The sequence below is a fragment of the Anoplopoma fimbria genome, chromosome 5, assembly GCF_027596085.1.
Source record: "Anoplopoma fimbria isolate UVic2021 breed Golden Eagle Sablefish chromosome 5, Afim_UVic_2022, whole genome shotgun sequence".
NCBI classification, from domain to species: Eukaryota; Metazoa; Chordata; class Actinopteri; order Perciformes; family Anoplopomatidae; genus Anoplopoma; species Anoplopoma fimbria.
The window spans coordinates 2689677-2714118 of NC_072453.1; the positions used below are offsets into that span (position 1 = coordinate 2689677).

The 24442-nt window shown below is 40.8% G+C and overlaps 1 protein-coding gene across 2 annotated transcripts in view; it reads right to left on the reverse strand.

Moving 5' to 3' along the window:
• The window catches only part of LOC129091357 (ras-related protein Rab-26), an 80612-nt gene that overhangs the window by 28034 nt on the left and 28136 nt on the right, over window positions 1-24442 (reverse strand). For both annotated transcript variants that reach the window (XM_054598943.1, XM_054598942.1), the window contains exons 3-5: window positions 14430-14471; window positions 12485-12551; window positions 990-1042 (exon numbers count right to left, since the gene is read on the reverse strand). In XM_054598943.1, coding sequence (XP_054454918.1) covers window positions 990-1042; window positions 12485-12551; window positions 14430-14471 — 162 coding nt within the window. The remainder of the gene's footprint in view (window positions 1-989; window positions 1043-12484; window positions 12552-14429; window positions 14472-24442) is intronic.

The window sequence follows — 24442 nt, forward strand, 5'->3', positions numbered from 1 at the left end:
TCTTGTTCTTCATTATTATTATTATTATACTAACACACAATTTGTGTCAGACAGCACCATTCTACACATCTCTCAAACAGGCAGCCCCATTCACCTGCACCATCATCTACATATTAGAGGGGCAATGAATAAGTATGTAGCACCAGGTATCATTGAATTTGTTCCTCCAGTGACTGCAAGCAACCATGAATCATTGCACTTCTCAAGTAGGGCAACCAGACAATGTATTGCTGGTACATAGTGTGAAAATAGGGTGTTATGCAACTCCTGAATCTTGTAAATATACAAAATAGCCCCTACGTTCTTAAGTTGCGTTGGGTAATGTGGGCAGCAGAGTTTGACAACCAAGAAGAATTCATGGAATCTGCTTCATCGATTTTGATCAATCTTTCTTTCAAAGACTGTCCATTGTGAGTCTGACTCAAATATCAGAATCGTGTACCAGTGACAATGGGCCAAACTGGTATTGGATAACACTATCTTACGCATGAAAGAATGATCTCAGTCTCTTCCACACAGTGAGGCATACAGCTTAGGAATTTAAACAGGACTGGTACTCTGTATCAACGAATACCCAAAACAGTTATCAGGACTGAAAGAGCTGGCTCAGTGCATCCCCCATCAAGACGTCCCTCTCCCCAGGAACGTCTTCCAGCTCATGACCATAGACAAGGGTCGGAAAGTAGATTGATCGTCTTGATCTCAACGGTCTGGTCAAATGGGTTAATTGCTGCTAATGCCACACAAACCCATCTGCTCCATTTTACCCTCACATATGGCAAAGACATCAATGGTTTTACTCCTTGACTTGGGGCAGGTACTCACTCTCGACCCAGAGGTGTGGTATAGATGAATCAACATGAAATAACTGCACATTTTTTCATGAACCCCTTTTTGGCGAATTGACAAAAAATAACAGTTGTATAAAAGAAGTGAAGAAAGAGGGGATAGGTGGTGAACAGACAAGTTCAAATGTGGTTGTTTCTTACCCGGATGTTGTCGAAGGATGCTTTGTTGGTGACATCATAGAGAAGGAGGAGAGCTGAGGAAAGACAGAAGTTAAAACATTAGCAAAGTTCCTGTACATGACTGTTAACTGCTCCAACCACAATCTGTTATCTGACTGTGAGAGTAATTTTTATCACTAAAGAAACAATAATAATAATAATAATAATAATTAAGCCTTTATTAGTCCCACAATGGGGAAATTCAGTTCTCTGCATTTAACCCATCCCGGAGGAGCAGTGGGCTGCAATGAAGCGCCCGGGGAGCAATTTTGGGGTTAGGTGTCTCACTCAAGGACACCTCGGCATGTTGCCTGTGGAGGGGTTCGAACCACCGACCTTGTGGTTGCAGGTCAAGCGCTCTACCTCATGTGCCACAGCCGCGTTAGCAACCGTTGATAGAATGCACATGTGGAACATGGCAGCATTTATCAATCTACACTGTATATATTCTCGTATAGCCACAGTGACTGTTCAGTAATGTGGTGGTGTACAGTGGCTAAGTGCAGCCAGTGACTTACTTAGTAAACACTGACCATGACCAGTGTCAGTGCCACACTGCTGTCTGAATTAGATAAAGCTTGACAAAGAGTGAGAAGAACATGGGGACAAAAGAACAAAATGGAAAACATGTGCAACATGAAGTGAGCATTGCTCAAGGTTGTGATGAATCATGGCGCACTCTGTGTGGATACAACACCTTCTGATCTGATGATGCTGTTGTAATATGAATACTACTTACAGACTTAGGAGTCTCCTTATATTGTTATTCCAATTATCTTTCACAGCATCATTTGTTTTTCATCCCAACCAAACAGCCTTTTGTGAAATAAAATTATCTGTAATTCTGTCTTTCATCTCTGCCAGTTTGTTGCAAGCAGCAAACCTGTGAAGCCATTTCTTTCCTCTCCTTGTAGTTACATGAAAAGCTTTTGATTCAGCGACAGAGTTATCTATTAGGAATGATAAACAAAAATTTGCATCAATGGCTAATTTCATTTCTCGCCTACAACATCAATGTTGCCTACACAGTAAAGACAGCTGTAAAACAAAACAATAATACAAAAATGAAAGAAGCGTCTTTAAGGCCAGTTTTCTTTAACACAGTTTTATGAGACTTTGCTTACAAATAGTAATGTTAGTTACTCATGGTAAATACTGCAGAGTTGGGATTGTGATGTCAAGCCCATTCCCATATGCGATCATGCTCTACAAAGCAAGAAAGCAAGGTCAGTACCCCAATAAAAGCAAAGATACTGTGAACTAAGAAATCTAAATTTGTGTGTTAGCAGGACATCTTCGAAAAAAGAACAAAAAAACAGAAGATGGAATGCGATGCAATGCTAGATCATTGGCAACTGTCCTCAACAGACAAACCACAGTTTCGGTCATTTGTTCAAAGAAATATTTTGGATTGCATCATAAAACTTAGTCAGACTCAAAATGGACATTTTTCTTGAAAAAAATATGGATCAAAATCGATTGAATCAGCAGTAAATGAGACATTGTCTTTTTTATCCAATGAATTATTCTCAGTTGTCAAACTCTGCTGCCTACATTACTCACAATGCAACTCAGCCATATTTCTGTTTCTGTTGTGCTATGTTAAAACTGGCAAATGTAGCCTGAAGCTGCTAGCCTTAAACAGAGACGAAGAGCTACTGAGGTCTGGTAATGAATCTTAATGCATTCTGTCTCCTTACAACTGTCAGAATTGGTTTCTTTGAACCATTACCATGACCTTTCCCTAACTGGAAGTAGCTAAAGATACCCAATGGGTCTGGTGGTGAGATTGTTTTATCAACTGTTGTTTCAAAGGTCAAATATGAACTTTCAATCTTGAAGTCCTTAAAGTGCTCAAAGGACTGGAAGTTAGAGCTTTTACAATCCCACGACAACTAAAGCATGGACCTTGTGGTAAGTCTTTTGCAGTTGAGGTAGTTTAAACCAAAAAACAAACCTTAACAACTGAGGTAGCAGATCAGAAATATGTTAATGAATCTTTGCTGTATTGCTCATTTATAAAGGTTTCGGAAGGAATATACAAATATGTTTTGTAATCAAGATATGTGGACTTGTGTTTTGGTGCAGATTCAGATCCTGGTGCAGCCCCAAGATTAATTAACATTGTAAGTGACATGTATCCTATCTTTGTCAATCACTATGGGTATTTTGATGCCGATTTAGAGCTTGTGGATCGTTGGGAAACAAATGCCCTCTTCTGATTATCTTATTTTATCCGCCAAAACCATTTCTTGCTCAGAACTGAACAACTCTTTATTAGTGAATTTGCAATAAATTATGTAAATTTGTTAAATCAACCAAAAGTACGACATGGCCTTTTGTTTGACCTTTGTAAAACAAAACAAAAAAGCTCAGATGATGTTTTCTACTGCTAGCTGAGCAAAGTGCAAAGCACTACCATTGAAGCACAGCATTAGTATCACACCTGACAACATAACCATCCATGGGAATTCTAATTACCTCCAACTGCACCACGCTGCCATGCAGGATAATAACACTTCAGGTGTTTTTAAGCACAAGCTGGCGGGTGAGCATCATAAAGCTCTGTCAGACAGAAAAACTCATTACACCTACGAGGGCAATTTTAATTCATTTTCTCAGCTGGATCAACTTTCACTGTGAATCATTAGCCTAAGCTAATTACATCCACAGCACCATGTTCTCCTTTACTTACATCACTCATCATCCTCATTCCAACTATGTTTCCTAACCCCTACGTATACCTCCTCTTCCCATTTGGTCCCCTTCATCCCTCAACCATGGCCACATTTTTGCCAATCTATTTTGGATTAAGCTCTCCATTTGTTTGTTTATTCCAGCCAGGCAAGTCCGTGAAGGGTGTTTAATGAGTTGTTATCACCGTGAGCGTGGCCCGGCTGTTTCAAACTGAGAAAACACATTGAGTAGGGAGAGAAAAGAGGGAGGTGTAAAGAAAAAGAGTCAGTGTGAGAGAGAGAGATTACCTGCCCCATGAGTTCCTTTCCTCTCGCGTGGCTCTTGTGTTTATCAGCCACCAGAACATCAGAGTAAACCACAAGGAGTTGCTGTCTTTCACCCTCCCCTAATCCAATTACATCACAAAGCTTTCTCACAGCAGTAGAGACGCAGAGAGTTTCGTCATTATAGGCAACTGCATTGTGGTTGTGAAACAGTATGTAGAGGACAGACAGAAAGTAGTAGTTTGAAAGACGGAAGAAGTCAAGCTCAAGGGCAGAGGAGGAGACAAAAAAATATAGAAGGTGGTGATTGTGAGAGACAGCAGAGGATGCAGACAGGCGGAGACATAAAGGTGAGTAACATTAACCATGCAAAGGGAGATAGACATATTGATGGATCGACCTATAACCCTCACCGAGAAACGAAGAGACGAGACCATCATGACAAGACAAATATGCTAATGAAGAGGCAGAAGGAGAATATGAAGTGCATTCCTCTAGAGTTTAGGAATAATGGCTATTTAAAGAAGAAGGGTGAAAATTATGGGACGATAAAATGTTTTTGCAAAATTTGAATAAAGTAAAAATGAAATCAAATGTTAAACGACATCATCTGCTTACCAAAGCAGCACTCTAAAATAAGATGTGTTTTCCTGACAAGCAACTATTTGCGGTTATTGTGCTAATTATGGCTGTTATTTGATAAGCAAAGGTAGAGGAACCTAACTGCTTCAGGCCAGGTTATTCTTAAAATTAAAGCTTGGGTTGATAACACTGGAGAAACCAGCGAGAGAATGCAAGATGATAATAAACTATCAAGCTGAAACCCAAACCCAGCCCAGTGTTGCAAACTCTGACTTCAGTGACAGAAGCTAGCAGCACCAGCTCCAAAAGTCACTACATCAAGCGAGAAAGACGCCAATTGGGAAACACGGAGAGCCCGTCACTTCCAACCTCCCTCCAAAGCAATTCCCCCAAAATGATCATTACATCATTAACATATCATAGTGAACGTAAAACACAGAACATGACTATTGCTAGTACTCACAGCTGTCAATTCAGCATCTTGTGGATAACTTCCATGAGTGAAACAGGTAGAGTAGGCGCAGGCAGGCAGGTAGGTAGGTTGCCCAATCAGGCATCCAATAATTTTGTTTGGGACAAATTAAATGATTGGTTGTTTTGTTTAATGCGTGTTTAGTTTACCTCGAATATTTTAATTTCTTTTTCATATTCAAATTAAAAGGTCATGCTCTTTTAAAGTTTATACTTGCATTATTATTCAATTCTATTAATTATTACATCAGATGCAACAAATGGTATCAAAATGACAGTAACATTGTTGCAATTAACAAAAAGTAGAATATGTTATTTTTGTGCTTTCTGCTCCATGTTCTTGGAAACGGAACAATAAAACTCTCATCCCCTTGCATGACCAACATGTAACCAGCCAGCACACCAATATTACACACATTAACGACTACAGGATTTGACTTTGTGAGCCACTACCCCCTTGACTATCAAAGTACCTGCAGGAAACCCAGAGCAGGAAGGGCTGCAGTTTGATGGGAGTGAAGCGATCCATAAAGAGCACTGCCATCCATCAGATGAGAATCTGTGTAAATAATCACCGGCTAACCTAAGCTGCTCTGCTTCCCTCGTATGTGAGTCAAATAAATAACACGGCACGCAGGCATAAACATTCAAATATAAAATACACATAGGCCTGAAACACGCTGTGGGTTTTCTTATGACTGGTGACTTTTGGTTTTACTAAATAGTGACCCTAAAATCATATCGTCCATAACTACTTAACTACAACCCATAGCTCAGAATCAAGCAGTTTCTACCTTTATAAAATGGGATGACAACAAGAGAGAGAATGGAGAAACAGCCAGAGAGAGGGAGCAATGGCATGCTGTTTTATGGTATGCATCCTTAAGCAAAGCCCTGGCATCTTTCAAAAACAAAGAGTATTGCGGGGCAAAAACAATGTCACAGCTAAACAAGAGACAAAATGTAGCTAGTTATGAGGTAATTTCAATTTTTTTGCCTCATACTTGTATTTCTCAACATTTCCAGGGGGAAAAAACTCATTATAACAGCTACATTTTTGGGGAAATATGGATGTTTTGATGAGAGGATTGATAGCGCTTTCATGTCTGTCCACTACATATGAAGCTAAAGCCAAGTGATGGTTAGCTTAGCTTAGCAAAAAGACTGAAAGCAGTGGGAAAGAGATAGCTAGGCTCTGACTAACGGTAAATAATCCAACTATCAGCAGCTCTGAAGCTCACAAAGTAATTAACTTAACTTGCTTTTTTTACGAAGGCATTTTAAAAAAACTTTTACGGAGCCAGGGTAGCTGTTTCACCCCGCTTCCATTATTTGTGCTATTCAATGCTCATGACCTGCTAGCTCTACCTTCATATTCAGCATGCAGTAGTAGCTTTCATAAAGAAAGCAAATAAGTATATTTGCCAAAATGTCTATGGCTAACTAATCCTTTAAGTACATTTAGCTGACAATACGATTGTACTTGTACTTCAGTAAGACATTAAATGCAGTACTTTTACTTGTATGTCTAATTTATAGTATTTCTACTTTAAGTTACAACAGTTTGTCACAGTAACTTTGAGTAAAGCATATGAGTGCTTCTTCCCTATTGTGACAAAAACAGAGTCTGGGTTTAGAGGTGACTTTTACAGATTGACTCACATGCACATTAAAACTGCTGCCAGAATATTTCCATCAAAACGGCAGCTAAGTACCAAAAGTCCCTCGTCTGCTCCATTACTGCCTTGAAAATTAAAAACACACCTATGATTGCTCCACAGTACATCTCCTAATGAAAAGCCTGTGTTTGTGTATGTGTGTGTGTGATATCTGACTGATGAGTTTCACTTTATTCCCTCAGGCAAGTTGCTGTCCCTGCATTGATGTCATTTTATGACAAAACGAGAATTAGCATTTGAATTGCTACCAGCGTCCCCTCCTCCCATCACCTTCATTATTCCTGTGACAGCTCAAGTACAATTGCCATTGCTACATCTTCTCCTAGCTAAGCACCATTCTACGGACAAGCAATTACTAAATTCAGGAGGTGTAGTGACAGCTGAATACATTATTATTTGAAGCCAGTCTTATCGAATAAACATTAAAGAAAAATGAAAAGGTAAAGTTTGTGGAATATGATGGCTGGATCAATATTTGAAGAGATATTATACTGTACAGACAATTAGCTCAATGGAGAGTAAAAGCAGGGAGATATATTAGCGTGCACACACACCCTGTTTCCAGCTTCCTCTCAACTCACTTCACATAGATGCCAGTGAATAAAACCTCAAAAATGTCTGTGACTCTGACCTTGCACATCCGTTTTAATATGCAGGAAGCTATAAAGGTGCATGTGTCTGGGTGCGCATGAAAAAGACACACAGAGAGCTCGATGATGGATCGCACAGCTCACGGCTCTCTCTATAGAGGAGCAATACCCTCAATGTTTTGTTTCCAATCCCTCTTCTCCATCCATCTCCCTTTCTTCTCCCCCCCCATCTCTTCTATCATTTCCCTCATTCTTTCATACATTCTCCGTTCAAATTTCCTCTCCCGCTGTCCATCCTCCTGCCTCAGATGGGGCAGGCTTCGCCCACGACAAGCTGCCGCAGATTGAGGCCTCCAGTCGCTCATTAGTGATGAAAGTACTGACCCAAGAAGACGGAATAGAGGGAATAAAAGATGATGCAGGCAGTATGGGATGAGGCAGAGCAGAGCGGCGACAAAATGAGGTAATGACGCTGATTTAATATGCGATTGAGTCCCACAATGGCCGTTTGTCCCACAATCACCGTTTGTCACTACTTTTCTAAGTTCTCTCGTCTTTTCTGTTATGGCTCATTTCAGCCATGTTTGTGGCTTTTTGGAAATCGAGAACAGGTGAAGCAAGAGTTGAATAACTATATTTTGTGGAGCGCTGCTTATTATGTGTGAAGTACCTGGAGTCAGCTCCACAGCCTAGTTTTACCAGCCCATGGTAATTGCTTTGAAATAGAGTATGTGTCTTATGGGACCACAGTTCCCATAGTGCTTTGTGGAATGTCATAAGGACGTATAATTGAAATGAAATCAGTTAGCTACATTTGACCTATATTAATTAATATGGTTTCAATCTCCAAACCATCCATTCAGCATGCAACGGATCGTGACCCCCATACCACCACGGTTCAGTATGAATCCACAAACCGTAACAGCCTTATACGATACCCATGAGTCTCAGCCACTGCACACTTGCTAACAACATGGGAGCTTTAGTTGTAGAATCATTATTGATTGTTGTTTTGTCTCGGTCTAGAATATTAGCACATGAATTATCACCAATTTAATGACGCAGACGTTAATCAAGTAGGATGACTTCACTTTCCCCTGCACCTGTCTCTCAAGAGAAGAAACACTTCAATTGATGTTTCACTTCGTTAAAATGATGAGCACTCCTGAATTGGCTTGGAATTTAAACCAAAAAAACGAAGAAATAGGTCCCAATTTTTTCAGAAAGACGATAAAAGAAACCCTCTGTGAGGATATTCACTGAGTTATAGACACCGGTGGAACTGAAGCTATCTAGGAGAGGGAGTCAGACGTCGACTTCGATAAAGGCCATTAATAGGGAAAAAAGCAGACAAAGCTCCTCATTCTGAGCAACACAGCACGGGCAACCCTTTTAATCATTAACCACCATTTGAAGCGTTTATGTGTAAGGCAGCCATTCACTATGTCAATTTATTTCTTAACATTCATCAGTTTTTTTGTTTTTTTCCTGAGATAAGGAAATGGTAAAAGGAAATTGGAGTTTCACTTCAAGCTGATATGTCCATCATTTGAACATGTGATGTCTATGTCAGAAAGTGACTGATATCATAGATGGAATGGTGGTGACAAGCTTTTCAATTGTCTCCAAAACTACTTTAAGGAACACATTAAGTAACACATCATTTGTCATTTAGGATAAGTGCATGGAGGGGCTGGATTAAAGCTGCTCACTCTCTTCAATTACTTGAGAGCACTCATGACAACCTTGAATTCAATTATTCTTTAATTCCTCAGTACTCTGTTACAGGGTGCTGCCTTCTATTGAGGCAGAATGCTAATTCATGACCGGGCGAGCTTCTATTGAAGGTTTTATAATGATTTCTCTCACCCTTTAATTCCTCTTGCTCTCTTTCTCTACGTTGGTGGATTCAGAACAGTTGCTTTTCTTGTTTTTGGCTTCCACCCTCGGCCAGCCTGGAGAGCTAAAAACAGGTTATTTGCATGTTTGACCTTGTTCCCTTTCTTGATTTAATACATTCAATTTATCTTACCTAATATTTCCTTCATATTTTTGCCTTCTCCCACTCAATCTCTCAATATCCTCTCTCTTATTTTACATCTCTGGCCCTTCCTTTGCTGTTCCCCTTCGTTACTTGTCTCCTCCGCTGAGTCTGCTATCCAGCTTCTTCAACATCCTGTGGATTGGCTCCATGCTGTTGGAATGGCAAACTGCCAGCTCCATTGGGGAATTCACTGCTAGATGTTCTTGCTCCCTCATTAAGGGTTTAACGACAGCAGAGATCGGGGCCAAAGCGGAATAAAATAATCAATAGCTTAGGTTTGGGGCAAAGTATCAATTCGTGATATTGTTAAATGCTGCAATGTTTTTATCCAAACTTGCTGTGTGGCTTGATATGGCGATGTCAATCCATCAGTCCGTCAGTGTGTGCATCCACTACTTTAGTTGAGACTGAAATATCAGCTATCGATTTCTAATGACTCAAGTCATGGTTAAACTTTATCAATGCAACTTTTGTCATCAGATCATGCCAGGACGCATTCACTGAAAAATTTGTACGCTCCAAAATCATCACACTCTCACTCTCAACTCATCAAATACCTCATTAAATGCATAGTGTTTTTTCAAATAAACTTCACAGGAAGTTAAGTTAAGGCAACAAAACCACTGAGTTAGGTTAAAGGAAAAGAGCGTGTTTGACGTCTACTTGACTACAACTCATGTGAGTCAGGTGACTAACGACACAATCAACTTAAAACAACTTAAATGTCAACATTTACTTTTAGTTGTGAACATGACACAGACGGTCTCCTGGACAAAAGTCCTTTGTGATTTTGACCGATCCACTACGCTCAAAGCATCATCATGACATGGGTCATCCCTCACTGAACAGTTAAACTACATGTGTGCACAATTTATGTCAAAGTTGAATCACAAACTTGGTCTGTAAACTTTGATGAACATTTATAACCAACAGCTTTGATAGGCAGTTTGGAATTTGCTTTGGATTTCAACTTTTATCTTACACTCAGTATGATTGACTTCTCCAGCTTGCCCCCTCATGACTTTGTTTAAGAGATGTCCGTGCATTCCCACCTCTGAGCAATTAACAGGTTGTGTTAAATTGCAATATTACTAATAGGAATGACAAGATTAAGATTTTAAGAATCTGGAATTGCCAAGAAACTGCCTCCATCACAAAATTGTATTCTGACTCTATCTTTGCTGCCAGACTTTCGGCGCAGCAGTGTTTTTTCATACTCGCTCTCTGCATCAGATGGTTCATGCCAGGTATGACTTATGAAATACAGGGGGATGCTGGGTAGACATCCGCTCCAACAGAGAGAAACGGCCAACTAAGCAGACATGTATTCATAAGAAATGACAATGAGTTGTGACTCATTTGTTGTAGAATATGCTGTTTGAGCTTGAGCAGTGACATCAGCGGCAGTCTGTAAATGTTCCTGTTGCTGGCAGGCTGCTCACTATGACATTGTCATTGAGACTTGTGGACACTTTTTGGCTTAGCACCTTATGTGCTCAAATCTTTTTCTCAACTAATAGCAGATGGCGGTGGAGCTGTTCGGTGGGCTACAGGGAGGGGCTCCCAAGAAATATCTGTCACTGAGAGAACGGAGCGTACGGGCTCGGATAGTGTTTCATGTGGAGATGTAAAAGAATAATAAATACCAAGATTTATTTTTCTTTCTAGATAATTAGTGAGGGAAAAACTGCACCATGCCTCACACAGATCTCATATGGATTATTTCATGAATTACTAATAATACCTACAGACTTTATCCTCCTTTATTTAAATTATGATTTTTTTGGCAGTGTTTGTGTCCAAAATGGATGTATCATGCTTCGGACTATAGATCTAATGTCAGGGCACAGCAATTGTTTATTCTTTTTTCAGACATCGGACTCGCTCACTTCCACATGTCGATGCTAAGAAACGCACCAGAGCCCTCTAACTGTCGGATCTATACATTTCAAAGTCGTAGTCACGGACAAAACCTGTCCATTACTTCGTGACAGCTGCGTTCGAGCTGCTTCTTCTCCCCTGGTCCTGCCCGTCAGACCGAATGAGCTTTATTTAAAAGTCAGTAACAGACGGACAAATCGGAGGAGCTGGTTCTGGGCTCCCTGGGTGCCTTGTTAAAGATCAGCCAGGGTAAACTGTTGCACTGACCAAAACGGAATATAACCGGGCAACTGGCCAGCTACACACACACACACACACACACACACACACACACACACACACACACACACACACACACACACACACACACACACACACACACACACACACACACACACACACACACACACACACACACACACGTAGTTACAGATAACGTGAAAACACATGCAATTCCATTTATGTTCATTCCCATTTAAAGACAAACCTGTACACACATACAGACACACACACTCACACATAAAGATACAAAGACCCATTTTGATGCTATTTTGTATGCAGCCGAATGATTTTCATGATAATACCTGTACAGCAGAGTGTTAGTGAGTGTGTGTGTGTGTTTGTGTGTTTCACAACACCTGCTCATTGAGGTTGGCCCTGAGGCACACAGCTATCTGTACTCAGCGGGGTTGTTTTGTGATATTACTGCCACACACACACACACACACACACACACACACACACTCAGAAGGACATAAGGGAGTAGCGCATAGCTGTACCATCCCCCGGCCCCGTTGTCTGAGAGGCAGGCTCATTTTCCCACCCAGTGGTTAGCCTTTCTCGCTTAAGGGAACCTGCACATCACAGAGCCTCTAGCGAATGCCTGCACACACACACGTTCACACACACACACACACACACACACACACACACACACACACACACACACACACACACACACACACACACACACACACACACACACACACACACACACACACACACACACACACACAGTTACACATAACTTGACACATGCAATTCCATTTATGTTCATTCCCATTTCATTAAATCAGTTGCAACTTGGGTGTTTATTTTGCTTTCCCAACAGGAAAGACGGGGAGACTGTCGATCACACGTTTTGAAGTAAACAAGGGATGTGAGACTTAAGTCGGAGCAGCTCGGCTGTGTCAGGAGGAGATAGAAGGTGGAGGGGAGGTTGACAGGCACACTCAGACAGGCTCATAGTAACAACACGGAGGAATCCTACCGTTAGCATCGCGGTAGTAAGCATGTGTGACACTCCGGAAACGCTCCTGTCCAGCAGTGTCCCAAATCTAAAAAAGAAGAACAAGAAGACATCTTTATCATTCATCATCAATCTGTTAACATTCAGACATCTAACCAAAAACCCATTAAAAAAACCCCATCAACTTTGTGATGAGGGAACCGGATTTGCAACAATGCTGATTTATTTCCGGGTTTTAGGACTAAAACCTGCAGCGTTCTATAAATAGATCGACATAGAGCGTCATAGTTTGATGGGGAAGGCCACTGACCAAGCTGCTGTATTTGATACGTTTGGAGTGAGAACAGGCTGGCTAAAGTGGTGTGTATGGAGCTAGATTTTAATTGACTCTGCATTTAGCTTGGAGGGTGTAAGCAGCCAAACAGAATCACATTAGCCCAGAACAACACTCTGACCGTACATTTTTCCTTATCGTACTTACAATACTGTGACTAGCACCTGTGCTTTGTATTGCATTATGTCACAGAGGAAAAGTCATTACAAAAAGAATCACACTGACAATGAATACTGGATGTTTAAAGGGCATTTACATTTTTATCTGGCCCCCCATTATATTCCTTTATGCTCCACGCTTTTGGAGCTTCGGTCCACTCTCTCTGTCATTGTTTTCCTGATGGATTATTTCTCCTCCCCTTTTCTTTAAGGCTCTTTGTCACGTTTTACATTTAAGTTCAGGTCATTTGTTCTAATCAGAGAAACAATTAAGATAGAGAAATACAGTTAATACAACTTCACAGGTAATTAAATCATCCTCAGAGAATGCAAAACAAAGTAAAAAATGTTTAAGAAATGCAGATGCTGCAGTGCTGATGCAGATTAATTTATCACATCTTACAGCTCTGAAGTTCCCCTCTGCTTTATGGACATTTTTAAATCTTTCAGCTCATTGTTTTGGTTTCACAGACCTTAATTTTAATATTTCGACTCCTTCATGCCCTCATTTTGTCCAGAAGGAGCAAGCAGCTGAGAATGCTCTGATAAATCCAACATTAGTACCTACCCTTGTAGTTATTATCTGGTGAACATAGTGGAGCATTTAACAATTATAGAAACAAATATATGCCTTATAAGTTGGTGGTGACCAAAAGCAGAGCTGAAAGGAGAGGGAATTTCTGAGGGAAACACGTCTTTAAATGAAGGCTAAGGGAATTGTCCGATGAGTAAAGGTGAAGCGTTTTATCATGTTAATAAAATGGTGACAATTTGTCAGTATATATAGCTTTTTGTGCTGCCCCCGAGTGGCCAAGATCATTGGATAACCATATCACAAGATAGAAAAAACAGGTACCTGTGGGTACACGTGTAAAGAAATCTGTGCAGGCACCTGCAGTACTATTTAAATTTGTTTTCTGATTCACAAGTTCTAAGAAGTTAAAAAGTGTGAATATGCCTGCAACTTTCATTAAACTCATCCCTGGGAAATCACCTGAAATATCACATTTGACAGATATGATATGATGGATGAACACAGATCCGTTAAAGATGAGAAAGATGGAGGGAGAGAGAGCGTGAGTGTTGTGTAATTGACGTGAAAAACTCATCAGACAGTATCTAATGCTGTTTTTGCACAACGAGGATTCACTGGCTTCCCTCTCTGTCTCTTGCTGATAATTTCCAGGCCTGATAATCTGATGGAAAGTCTATTATTCCCTCCAGTGTCTTCAGTCAGGCAGAGCAGCGAGCTAATTGACTGACAGAGATTAACTCAGGCCTCATTAAGTCATCGTTTGGGCGTCTTTGCCCTCCCACAGCAGGCAGTGAAGATGTATGAGAGGTATGTGTGCCACGGGAAACAGTTGCTGGTGATTTATTTAAAAAAAACATATCATAACTTTTACTCGATTAAAGTCAGTTCTTAAGCATTTAAATAAAGACAGAGAGATTTAAAGAGATGTATTGCTCTTACCTGCAGTTTGACCTTCACAGCATCAATGCTCATTACTTTATTCTGAAAGACAAAAGAAAAAAACGTAATTACAAAACTGTAGAAGGCAAGGGAACAGAAGAGTGTTAAAGACACAGCTATTCAGAACATTACAGAGACATCAAATCCAGATAAAATAATTATGCTTTCAATGGCTGACTCTTTTCTAAAGGAAATAGAGTTTGGAAAGCATATAGCTGTATTATTGTTTGCTTTATGTGACAACAGTTGCCGTTTAAGGGCTTGGACTTTTTTATCACCGTGATGTTGTCAGCAAACTGTACTATCTAGGGTTATATGCAAATTAACACACACACACACACACACACACACACACACACACACACACACACACACACACACACACACACACACACACACACACACACACACACACACACACCACACCTTTTGTTTTGAGGACGACCTTTTGTTTCAGGGATTTGCATCATTTACCAACACCGTAGCTGTCAAGCAGTTACACACACACACACACACACACACACACACACACACACACACACACACACACACACACACACACACACACACACACACACACACACACACACACACACACACACACACACACAATAGCTTTCCAAAACCTCTGTGATATCTTTTCACGGGGAAAATAATTGGTCAATGGGATCTTTTCAAAATGACACCAAGTTGACGGTCCCCAGTTGAAGCAGCCTGCATTATTTTTTATCTATTTTAGTATATAGAGAGAAGATCTAAATTTGCCATCTATCATTATATGGGATGTGATACAATTGGCAAACAAGATTGATGAGCACACATCCTTGGTCAGGACCCGGTGGGAATATCAACAGCCCTGTGTCTCACAGAGAGACAGGTTTAAACTGGTGCAGGCACGAATCATGTTCGTTTCTGCATTTTAAACGTGTCTTGTTATCCTGTTGTGAAATCCGACGCAAATCGCTGTCCATCGATTGCTTGCTGGGATGCTATTGCTGCGTCTGTGCCTTGATGAGGATGATGGTCCCTGGACGCATTACACATTTGCTTGATACTGACAGTCATCTGATATCTGCCTCTTAGGATAAAGCAGAACAGGATGGCAGAATGTCTGCATGCAAATGCTTAAGGGGCATACACTTGGGTTTTCCTTGGAGGATTAGACCAGGGATTTGTATTTCAGTCGCATGCTCAGAGGTTTCGGTGTTGGGCGAAGGATAAAGATCTTGGGGAGCTCTCTTACTGTGTAAGCAGAATCAGGTTCTAGTTAGAGTGATACTCGCCTCCTAACAGTTTGGAGGTTGCTTTTTTTTCTTGTCAGTTAGTCAAGAACACAAGAGCACAAGTGTAAGGAATGGATTAAACAATGTGTGTGTCTGCTGAAACGTATGAATCTATGATAAGAACCGCCACCACAGCACTTTCCTCTATTGGTAGCTTTAAAATGTACAACTATAAATACACCCAACTGAGGATACAGTATACACATCTTGTGATCAGGAACTATGTTAAAATGGTTTAGCATTTTCTCTTACAGTTGAGTGTTAACAAGCTCACCAAAAATGCATTACTGTGGGACATTTAACTGGTAATGGATGGATGGATGGAAGTCTTTTTTCATCTCAGTGAAGAACCTGTTACAACAAGAAAGATGAATGTGACAGGAATAGCAGTTTATAGTTCACTCTCACCAAAAGTGAAGGTTGGTCAGATAACTGCATTAAAACCCCTGGATGAAAACCTTTTGGGTTCCAAGAGAAACAGGAAAGGAGTCCGCAACACACGACAGAGAAAATGAAGTTATGATTGCTTTTCACTCGCAGTTGAAAACAATTTTTTTTTTTTTTTTTTTTTCCAATTGAGGCATAATTTCCTCTCAAACACAACTGACCACAGCGGGGAAGTTAGCAGGTCAGACAAAAAGATCACCTCAGCATAAAAGAAAGCAAGTGACCTTTTGAAAGAAAGCGCTGAATAAAGTAGCAGGAGGGTACAGTAGGAGGCAGTCGATGATAAAAAAGCATGTCAACATACCCACACTTAAAACGCTAAATTGCATTTCATCAAACCGAATTGAATAAATGCCGGCTAGGTTGAAGTGGATATATTAAACCTGAGTAACAAATCACAGGCTGGAGAGAACCTGCAGGCAAGTGTCTCAGCACAGTGTGCGTGTGAAAATAAGGTAATCACAAGAGCAAATAAAGCCTAATTTATTTGGTCACTCTGCTTAATGATGTATCACCTGCACCAAAATTTCCTTTTGGTTTACATCAGGTTCTCGGCCTTGCAGTTAAGCTGTAGATCCAGAGGCTGTGTTTGTTGGTTTGCAAGCCTTGAGCAATTGGCCCAATAGCAGATGACAAACTTTCCCTCATTCTCAATGCATTTCATCCATATTGCATGGGGTATTGTGAGTTATAGTTAGTTTACCTTACAAATGGGAAACACTTAACATCTTCTTAGCCGCTTTTTCTGCATGTTTACTGCAGTATATGCCTGGAAAGAGTAACTGCCCAAGGGCAGCCTCTGGAAACAAACAATGAGGTTTTGCAGCGCAGAAAGTTTAATTCCATAGAAGCTCAGGAGAAGTCTTTTATGATGGCTGTTGAGAGAGGGTTATAGATTATAACATTAGTTACAGTAGGAATCTGAGACACTAATTTATTCCTGAGCAGCTCACTGAAATGTTTGGTATTACATTCACCCCATAAATGCATCCTAGAAATGGCTTTTGTACCCTAACCCAGCACCAAAACAAAAAGAGTTACAATGAATATTCTATACTCAATGTCTAGGTTTCTTTCAGACGGACAACAGCCCTGCTTGAAAACCACAGTCACTCAGCCGATGCAGCAGAGTGCAACAGCATACCTGGTTCTCCAACAAAAAAGTTGACTTTTGCTAAAACAGGAGACTGTCTTCCCAGGGAGAATGACAGTAGTAATTGTTTCCGCACGTTCCCCAAAATTAGATATTTGCATTGAAGTAACAAAGCCCTCAAACAGCCGTAAGAATCATGACTGGACAAAAAAAAAGATATTTTATTTTTTAAATTAATTTTGGAAGGTACTGCCAAAGTCTGGCATCCTGTCAATAGAACAGATCAGAAAACACCTCTTTGTGTCGCTCTAGAGGGCATAGACAAATGCATTTTGTCGTTTAATTTGGAGAACTTGTTGGCCAAAACTAACTGAGTCACTGTGTTGGCCAAATACGTGCAAGCACAATTCCAATTTGATCACTTTGTAATGTGAAGGGCATATTTATATTGTTGAAAGAAACAAAAAATACTTGTCGACATAACTTTTTTCAGAGTTTATATGATTGTAAACTGCTATGAAGAGTTTTTCGCATTTAATAAACCTTTAAACTCATGACTTGCCTGGACTTAATAAATCTTTTTTTTTTTTATTACAGGGCTAGTTTTGGGCAGAACTCACATTTAGATGCTTGAATTCCCTTCCACCAAACACCTACAAGGCCATGACCATGGGTCAGACCAAACTGCAGGCAGCCAATTTTGCACTCTCTTCACACACACATTGTGCAAAATAACTGTTTATTTTAAAACTTATGGGGGATCTTCTCTCAATATTTTCATTTTATTCATAAAAATAGAAATAATAGTTGAAAAAAACAATGCAACACTGGATGAGATTTACAGGTGCAGCCATTCCAAATCCATTTGCTATTCAGCTGCTAGGAGCACATACAGTGGATACGGAAAGTATTCAGACTTGAGTAGAAGCACCCTTTTGAGCTAGTACAGCCATGAGTCTTCTTGGGAATGATGCAACAAGTTTCTCACACCTGGATTTGGGGATCCTCTGCCATTCTTCCTTGCAGATCCTCTCCAGTTCTGTCAGGTTGGATGGTGAACGTTGGTGGACAGCCATTTTCAGGTCTCTCCAGAGATGCTCAATTGGGTTTAGGTCAGGGCTCTGGCTGGGCCAGTCAAGAATGGTCACAGACTTGTTCCGAAGCCACTCCTTTGTTATTTTAGCTGTGTGCTTCGGGTCATTGTCTTGTTGGAAGGTGAACCTTCGGCCCAGTCTGAGGTCCTGAGCACTCTGGAGGAGGTTTTCTTCCAGGATATCTCTGTACTTGGCCGCATTCATCTTTCCTTCAATTGCAACCAGTCGTCCTGTCCCTGCAGCTGAAAAACACCCCCATAGCATGATGCTGCCACCACCATGTTTCACTGTTGGGATTGCATTGGGCAGGTGATGAGCAGTGCCAGGGACGTGCACAGGGGGGTTGCTCAGGTTGCTTGGGCAACTGCCCATATGCCCTCCTCGACTCAGGTTGCCCTTCCGAGGAAAAATGTAATAATTTAATGGATGCAGAATTCCATGTAGGCCTAGATAAAAAAAATCGCCACTCGAAACATTTCATAAAGTAAGCGTAGCCTCATTCAATTCCGTTCGGGCACTGAGAGTGAAAGTCAGTAGGGGGAGGGCAAACTCTGCCGCGCGGCAACAGCCGCTTTTGCCGCCTCCCCTCTGCCGCCCTTCCCTCATTGAAATGAATGAAGGCGGCGAGTTGCCGCGCGGCGTGTGAAAGCTGCTTTACGTAGCTGCAGCGCTGCACGCGACCGGAACACCGGCAGCACCTGTGAGACGAGTCAGACGACTGCCTTGATGTTGTCGGAAAAGGTGAATTTGAGATGTATAACAAACAAACAATCATCATCACGTTTTATGAAATGAATTACAATCTTCATAAATCCAGGCTCAGTTTGCCACGTAACGTTTAGCCTAAATAATCAGACAGCTAGCTAGCTTGCAGACAAGCAGCCCGTTATCACATCGCAAACTAAGCTACATGTCTGCTGATAGTTAGTTTCTAACATTTCGTTTTAACAAGAAGAATAAATGATGGAAGTAATGCATCACATGAATTCTTTCATTCAAAATGGTTCATGCCTAAATCTTATCACTATTTTGGGTATTGTTTGTTATTGTTAAGTGAAGCCGAAATGCCCAGTGAAAAGAGGAGGATTCAGGAGAGAGAGAGACAACTGAAGGAGGCAGCAAAGAGGAGCACATCACTACAGGGTTGGCTACGAAAAATCCAAACAGCAGGTGGGGCAGAGACTTTGCATAGTGATAATAAATTATACTGTGTAGGCTAATTGATAAATTAATCAGACTCATATTTTAGCCTACTAATGGCAATTTTTCATAATTACATTACATTTAAGATGAGGAGCAGCCACAAGCCTCCAGACACTCGGAAAATGTGGACCAGGAGGAGGCACATAGGGCAGGTAGGCCTAAGTGCTGATCACCATATATGAGAGGACCATGCTAGAAAGTACAGGGTTAAAGAGCTGCATGCTAAATAATTGTAATCTAAAAAAAAACAGGCTATTTTAGAGATCCTTTCAAAGATCTTGCCTGAGCTGAACATAAATACCACTGCTTCTAGTGGGCATTACAATAATAATAATAATGGTAATAACAATAATAATGGTAATGGTAATAACAATAATATGTCATTGGACAGATGATGAGCCCAGTGCATCAGCTGCGTTCAGAGAGCCAGAGCCAGAGCCAATCCCAGATGAGATCAGGACAGACTGGGAAAGGAGAGATGAGCAAGAGGATGAGATGAGGGAGAGGAGAACATCAGCAAGGGAGGATATTGAGATGAAGAGTGGGGCAGAATCCACAGATTTCGATTTTTTGCTGAGGTTGGCTAATCCCACAGATCCAGCTCATGTACAGAGCAGCAATCTAAAATACGATCAGACCTTCATCACATTTTCCAATTCAGTCGGACCTTGCCGTCCTAGGGTAAATTTCCCTCAAAATTTAGATGGGCGCTCTTTTCAAGCCCAATGGTATAATGATGACCCCTGGCTGGAATATTCTCCACTGAATGATACCATGCATTGCTTTAGCTGCAGGAATTTTATGAATGAGGAAAGGTTTCAGAGCAGGACAGGATGGAAGTCTGTAGGGATAAACTTGTGGAGGCAGGCCAAAGTGAAGATCAAGGAGCACCGCAGCAGTGAATTGCATATGCTAAGCATGATTAGGTGGAATGCCTTTAAAAAAGATACACTGCAGAGGGCTTTTGCAGTAGCTGATTCTCAGATGGAAGCAGCCAAAGAAAGAGAGAGGCAGAAAAACAGAGCGATTATGTTCCGTTTAATGGACATCACATTATTTCTGGCAAAACAAGCTTTGGCCTTTAGGGGTAATGAAGAAGGCTTGTCAAGTTCAAACAGAGGAAATTTTCTGAACCTGGTGGATTTGCTCGGCCAATATGACAGCGTACTCGGGCTTCATCTTGACGTAGTCAAGGAAAAACAAACATCAAACCAAAGGTGCCAGGTCTCTCTCCTGTCCAATAGGACACAAAATGACCTCATAAAAGCACTTAGTGTTTATGTGAAACGAATCATACAGAAGGAAGTGACAGAAGCATCACAATTTTCTATTTTGCTCGACGAGACCACTGATGTGTCACATATTGAGCAGGTGTCCTTTGTTGTGCGATATGTCCACAACATGACTATAAAGGAACGCTTTGTCCAACTATGTGATGTGGCATCAACAACGGGAGAGGCACTGGAGAATGTAGTGATGAAGCTACTTGAGCAAAACAACTTAAACATTCAAGATGTCTGTGGACAGGGATATGACGGAGCAGCCAATATGAGTGGACGCTACAATGGGCTACAGTCCCGGATTCAGAAACAAAATGAGAGAGCATTGTATGTGCACTGCCATGCACATTGTTTAAATCTCGTTTTAGTTGAGAGTGCAAAATCCAACAAGCACTTTGTGGATTTCTTCACAGTCGTTGAGAGGCTGTACACATTCATTGCCAACTCTACAAAGCGCCATGCTGCATTTGTGGATACTCAAAAAGCCATGAATCCAGACCAACGTGTCCTTGAACTACAGAGGCTTTCAGACACCCGGTGGAGCTGCAGGGAAGATGCTTTAAAGACAATTAGGAAGGTCCTCCCTGCTGCCCTACAGTACTTGAGAGATCTGAGAGAGTGTGACCCCCCGATCTGGCTGCAGGAGAGGCTAAAATGTTGTTGAGCAGCATAGATTTTGAATTTTTGCTCTGTCTTGAAATAGCAACGCCAGTGTTCATGGAGACATCAGTTGCCTCAAAAGTACTCCAGCAGGATGACCTGGACTTGGCTGCTGCTTACTCTGTGTTAGATGGTGTCCTGAAGCGAGTAGTGGAACTGAGGAGAGACAGCCAATTCTCACAAATATACAACACTGCCACAACAATTGCAGAGGAAAATGACATAAACATTCCGACAAAGATTCCAGGTAGACGAAGAAAAGTCCCTGCAAAGCTGAAATACACTTCCCAATCAGCAAGAGAAGATGATGAAGTCCAGACCTTGGAGGAATATTACAGGGGAAGGACATACTATACCTTTCTGGACAGACTGAGACAGGAACTTGAGAGAAGATTTTACGGGGAAGGGAAGACTCGGGACATTGTGATGTCACTGCAGAGACTCATTGACCCAGAGCAGTGGAAGGATATCGACCAAGGTTTTGATACAGCACATTCACTATGTGAATTTTATGGACTTCAGGGGAAGACACCAACCTTCAAACAGAGTTGAGAGTCTTCCATGCATCGTACAAGTGTCCCAAGAGGACAGTCAAGTCTATGCTTGAAATATTCAAGGAACACGATGCTCACATCATATTCCCCACACTGTTCAAACTCATTAAAATATATGCCACTCTACCTGTCTCCACTGCAACGGTAGAACGTTCTTTCTCAAAGCTGAAGCTGGTAAAAACAAGGCTCCGAAATCAGTGTGGTCAAGAGCGGCTGTCTGACCTCCTCCTGCTGTCCATAGAGAAGGACATACCAATCGATAAAGAAGAGGTTCTGAAGATTTTTATTGAAATGGCCCCTACTAGGCGGCTTCTCCTTTGAAGCTTTGCATTTTTAATATGTCAATTTGGAGAAAGTTATCAGTGACTTGATAGGATGTTGTTTAATTATGTTTGTGTTCATGTTATGTTCTTCTTCTTCAAGTCATGTTTTTCTGCATTGTCGTTAGTAGTAGTTATTTCAGTGTTTTACTTATTTGTATTAATATATTAATAAAGACCCTGTTATTCTCAGTCCTTCATATGGGTGCCCTTTTTTCAGGTCAGAGCAACTGCCCCTCAAAATTCCTGTGCACGTCCCTGTGCACTGTGAGCTGTAAGGTCTTATATAGACAGGTGTGTGCCTTTCCTAATCAAGTCCAATCAGTTTAATTAAACACAGCTGGACTCCAATGAAGGAGTAGAACCATCTCAAGGAGGATCAGAAGAAATGGACAGCATGTGAGTTAAATATGAGTGTCACAGCAAAGGGTCTGAATACTTATGACCATGTGATATTTCAGTTTTTCTTTTTTAATAAATTTGCAAAAAATTCTACATTTCTGTTTTTTTCTGTCAAGATGGGTTGCTGAGTGTACATTAATGCGAAAAAAAATGAACTTTTTCGATTTTAGCAAATGGCTGCAATGAAACAAAGAGTGAAAAATTTAAAGGGGTCTGAATACTTTCCGTACCCACTGTATTTCAGGGCTATTACAAGCACTAGAGGTTTGTTGCAATATGCAGTTTATTCGGTTCTTTTTATGTAAGAGTCACAACTGAGATGTCTGTGTTAATGTCTGATGGAAGCGGGACTAACAGGGGTCGATGATGGAGTGTTTCAGGGACACAAAAGTGTTACTAGTGTTGTACTTTACACCGGAGTAAAGATGTTAGCAGCACTGTGTGTAGGCTGGGTGTTTATATAACTGTGAGTCTACAACACCATCCGGCAGAATGTTTCATGTGAAATCTGTCAGCTCTCTGTGATGAGCCGGTGTGGATATGAGAAGAGGGTTTTATCTAGAAATGAAAGAATTACAGGAAATAATGGTTTTGTCCATGTGTTCAATTTTTGTCATCATACTTGAGGAGATAAGAGACCTAAGAGATCAAGCCTCATCATACGATTTTTGTATATATATTTTATTAAATATTTTTTAAAACCTGATTATTAAAAGGCAACCAGTAAATTAAGTTTGATTTGACTCATAACAACATAAACCCTTTCACATAAAAATAATATTGATCTCCAGCTTAATGTGGCATTTACACTGAATCTACAATCTCCATCTACTGTGTAGCTGACCTGGAAAAACAAACAGAGGCCAGGCATTTGTTTTACATACAAGGACGCTCATGTGAACAACACACCTGTACTCATGTAGACATAAACCCATACACACAAAACAAATGAGGTGGGTATATTTGTCAAGTATCTCAGAGAAGGAATCCATTCCTAAATAGCTCTAAATTATAAAATATATTAACTTTATTAGCCTAGGTAATGATTCTTATACAAAGAAGTCCTAACCTGATAGAAGTTACCAAGAGATGGGGTTTCGTTGCAGTATTGTTGATTGTGTGTCATCACCAATCATTTGGCCAGTGAAAAGTTTATCTTTCATAACTTTTAATGCGCCTAAGATAACGCAGAGATCTATCAAGATGCATTTGGACAAATCATGGTTTAAATATTGATCCATTGCTGCAAGTACTGATGGCAGAGTGAAAATAGTTGACCGATTGCCTGACTTTTCCTTTAGTGCCATCATCAGGTCAAAATGCACAGATGCGGCACTATTTTGCAACTAGGGTTGACTAGAGATGGGATGAAAACCGCATCACAGTTATACCACGGCCATGTGACCCTACTGCGGGTATCAGCTCATTACTGTGATCCTTGTAATATTTCCAGGGGATTATTATTATTTTTTGCTGGTGAAAGTTACAGGAGTCTGTTTGTGTTGCATTTAGTATAACGTGATCTGTATAGATCGCTGTTTAATTCACGCACCTATAAGATAAGATAAGATAAAATAAGATAATCCTTTATTAGTCCCGCAGCGGGGAAATTTACAGGATTACAGCAGCATAGGGTATAGTGCAAACAAGAGACATAGTAAAGAAAACAAAATCAAA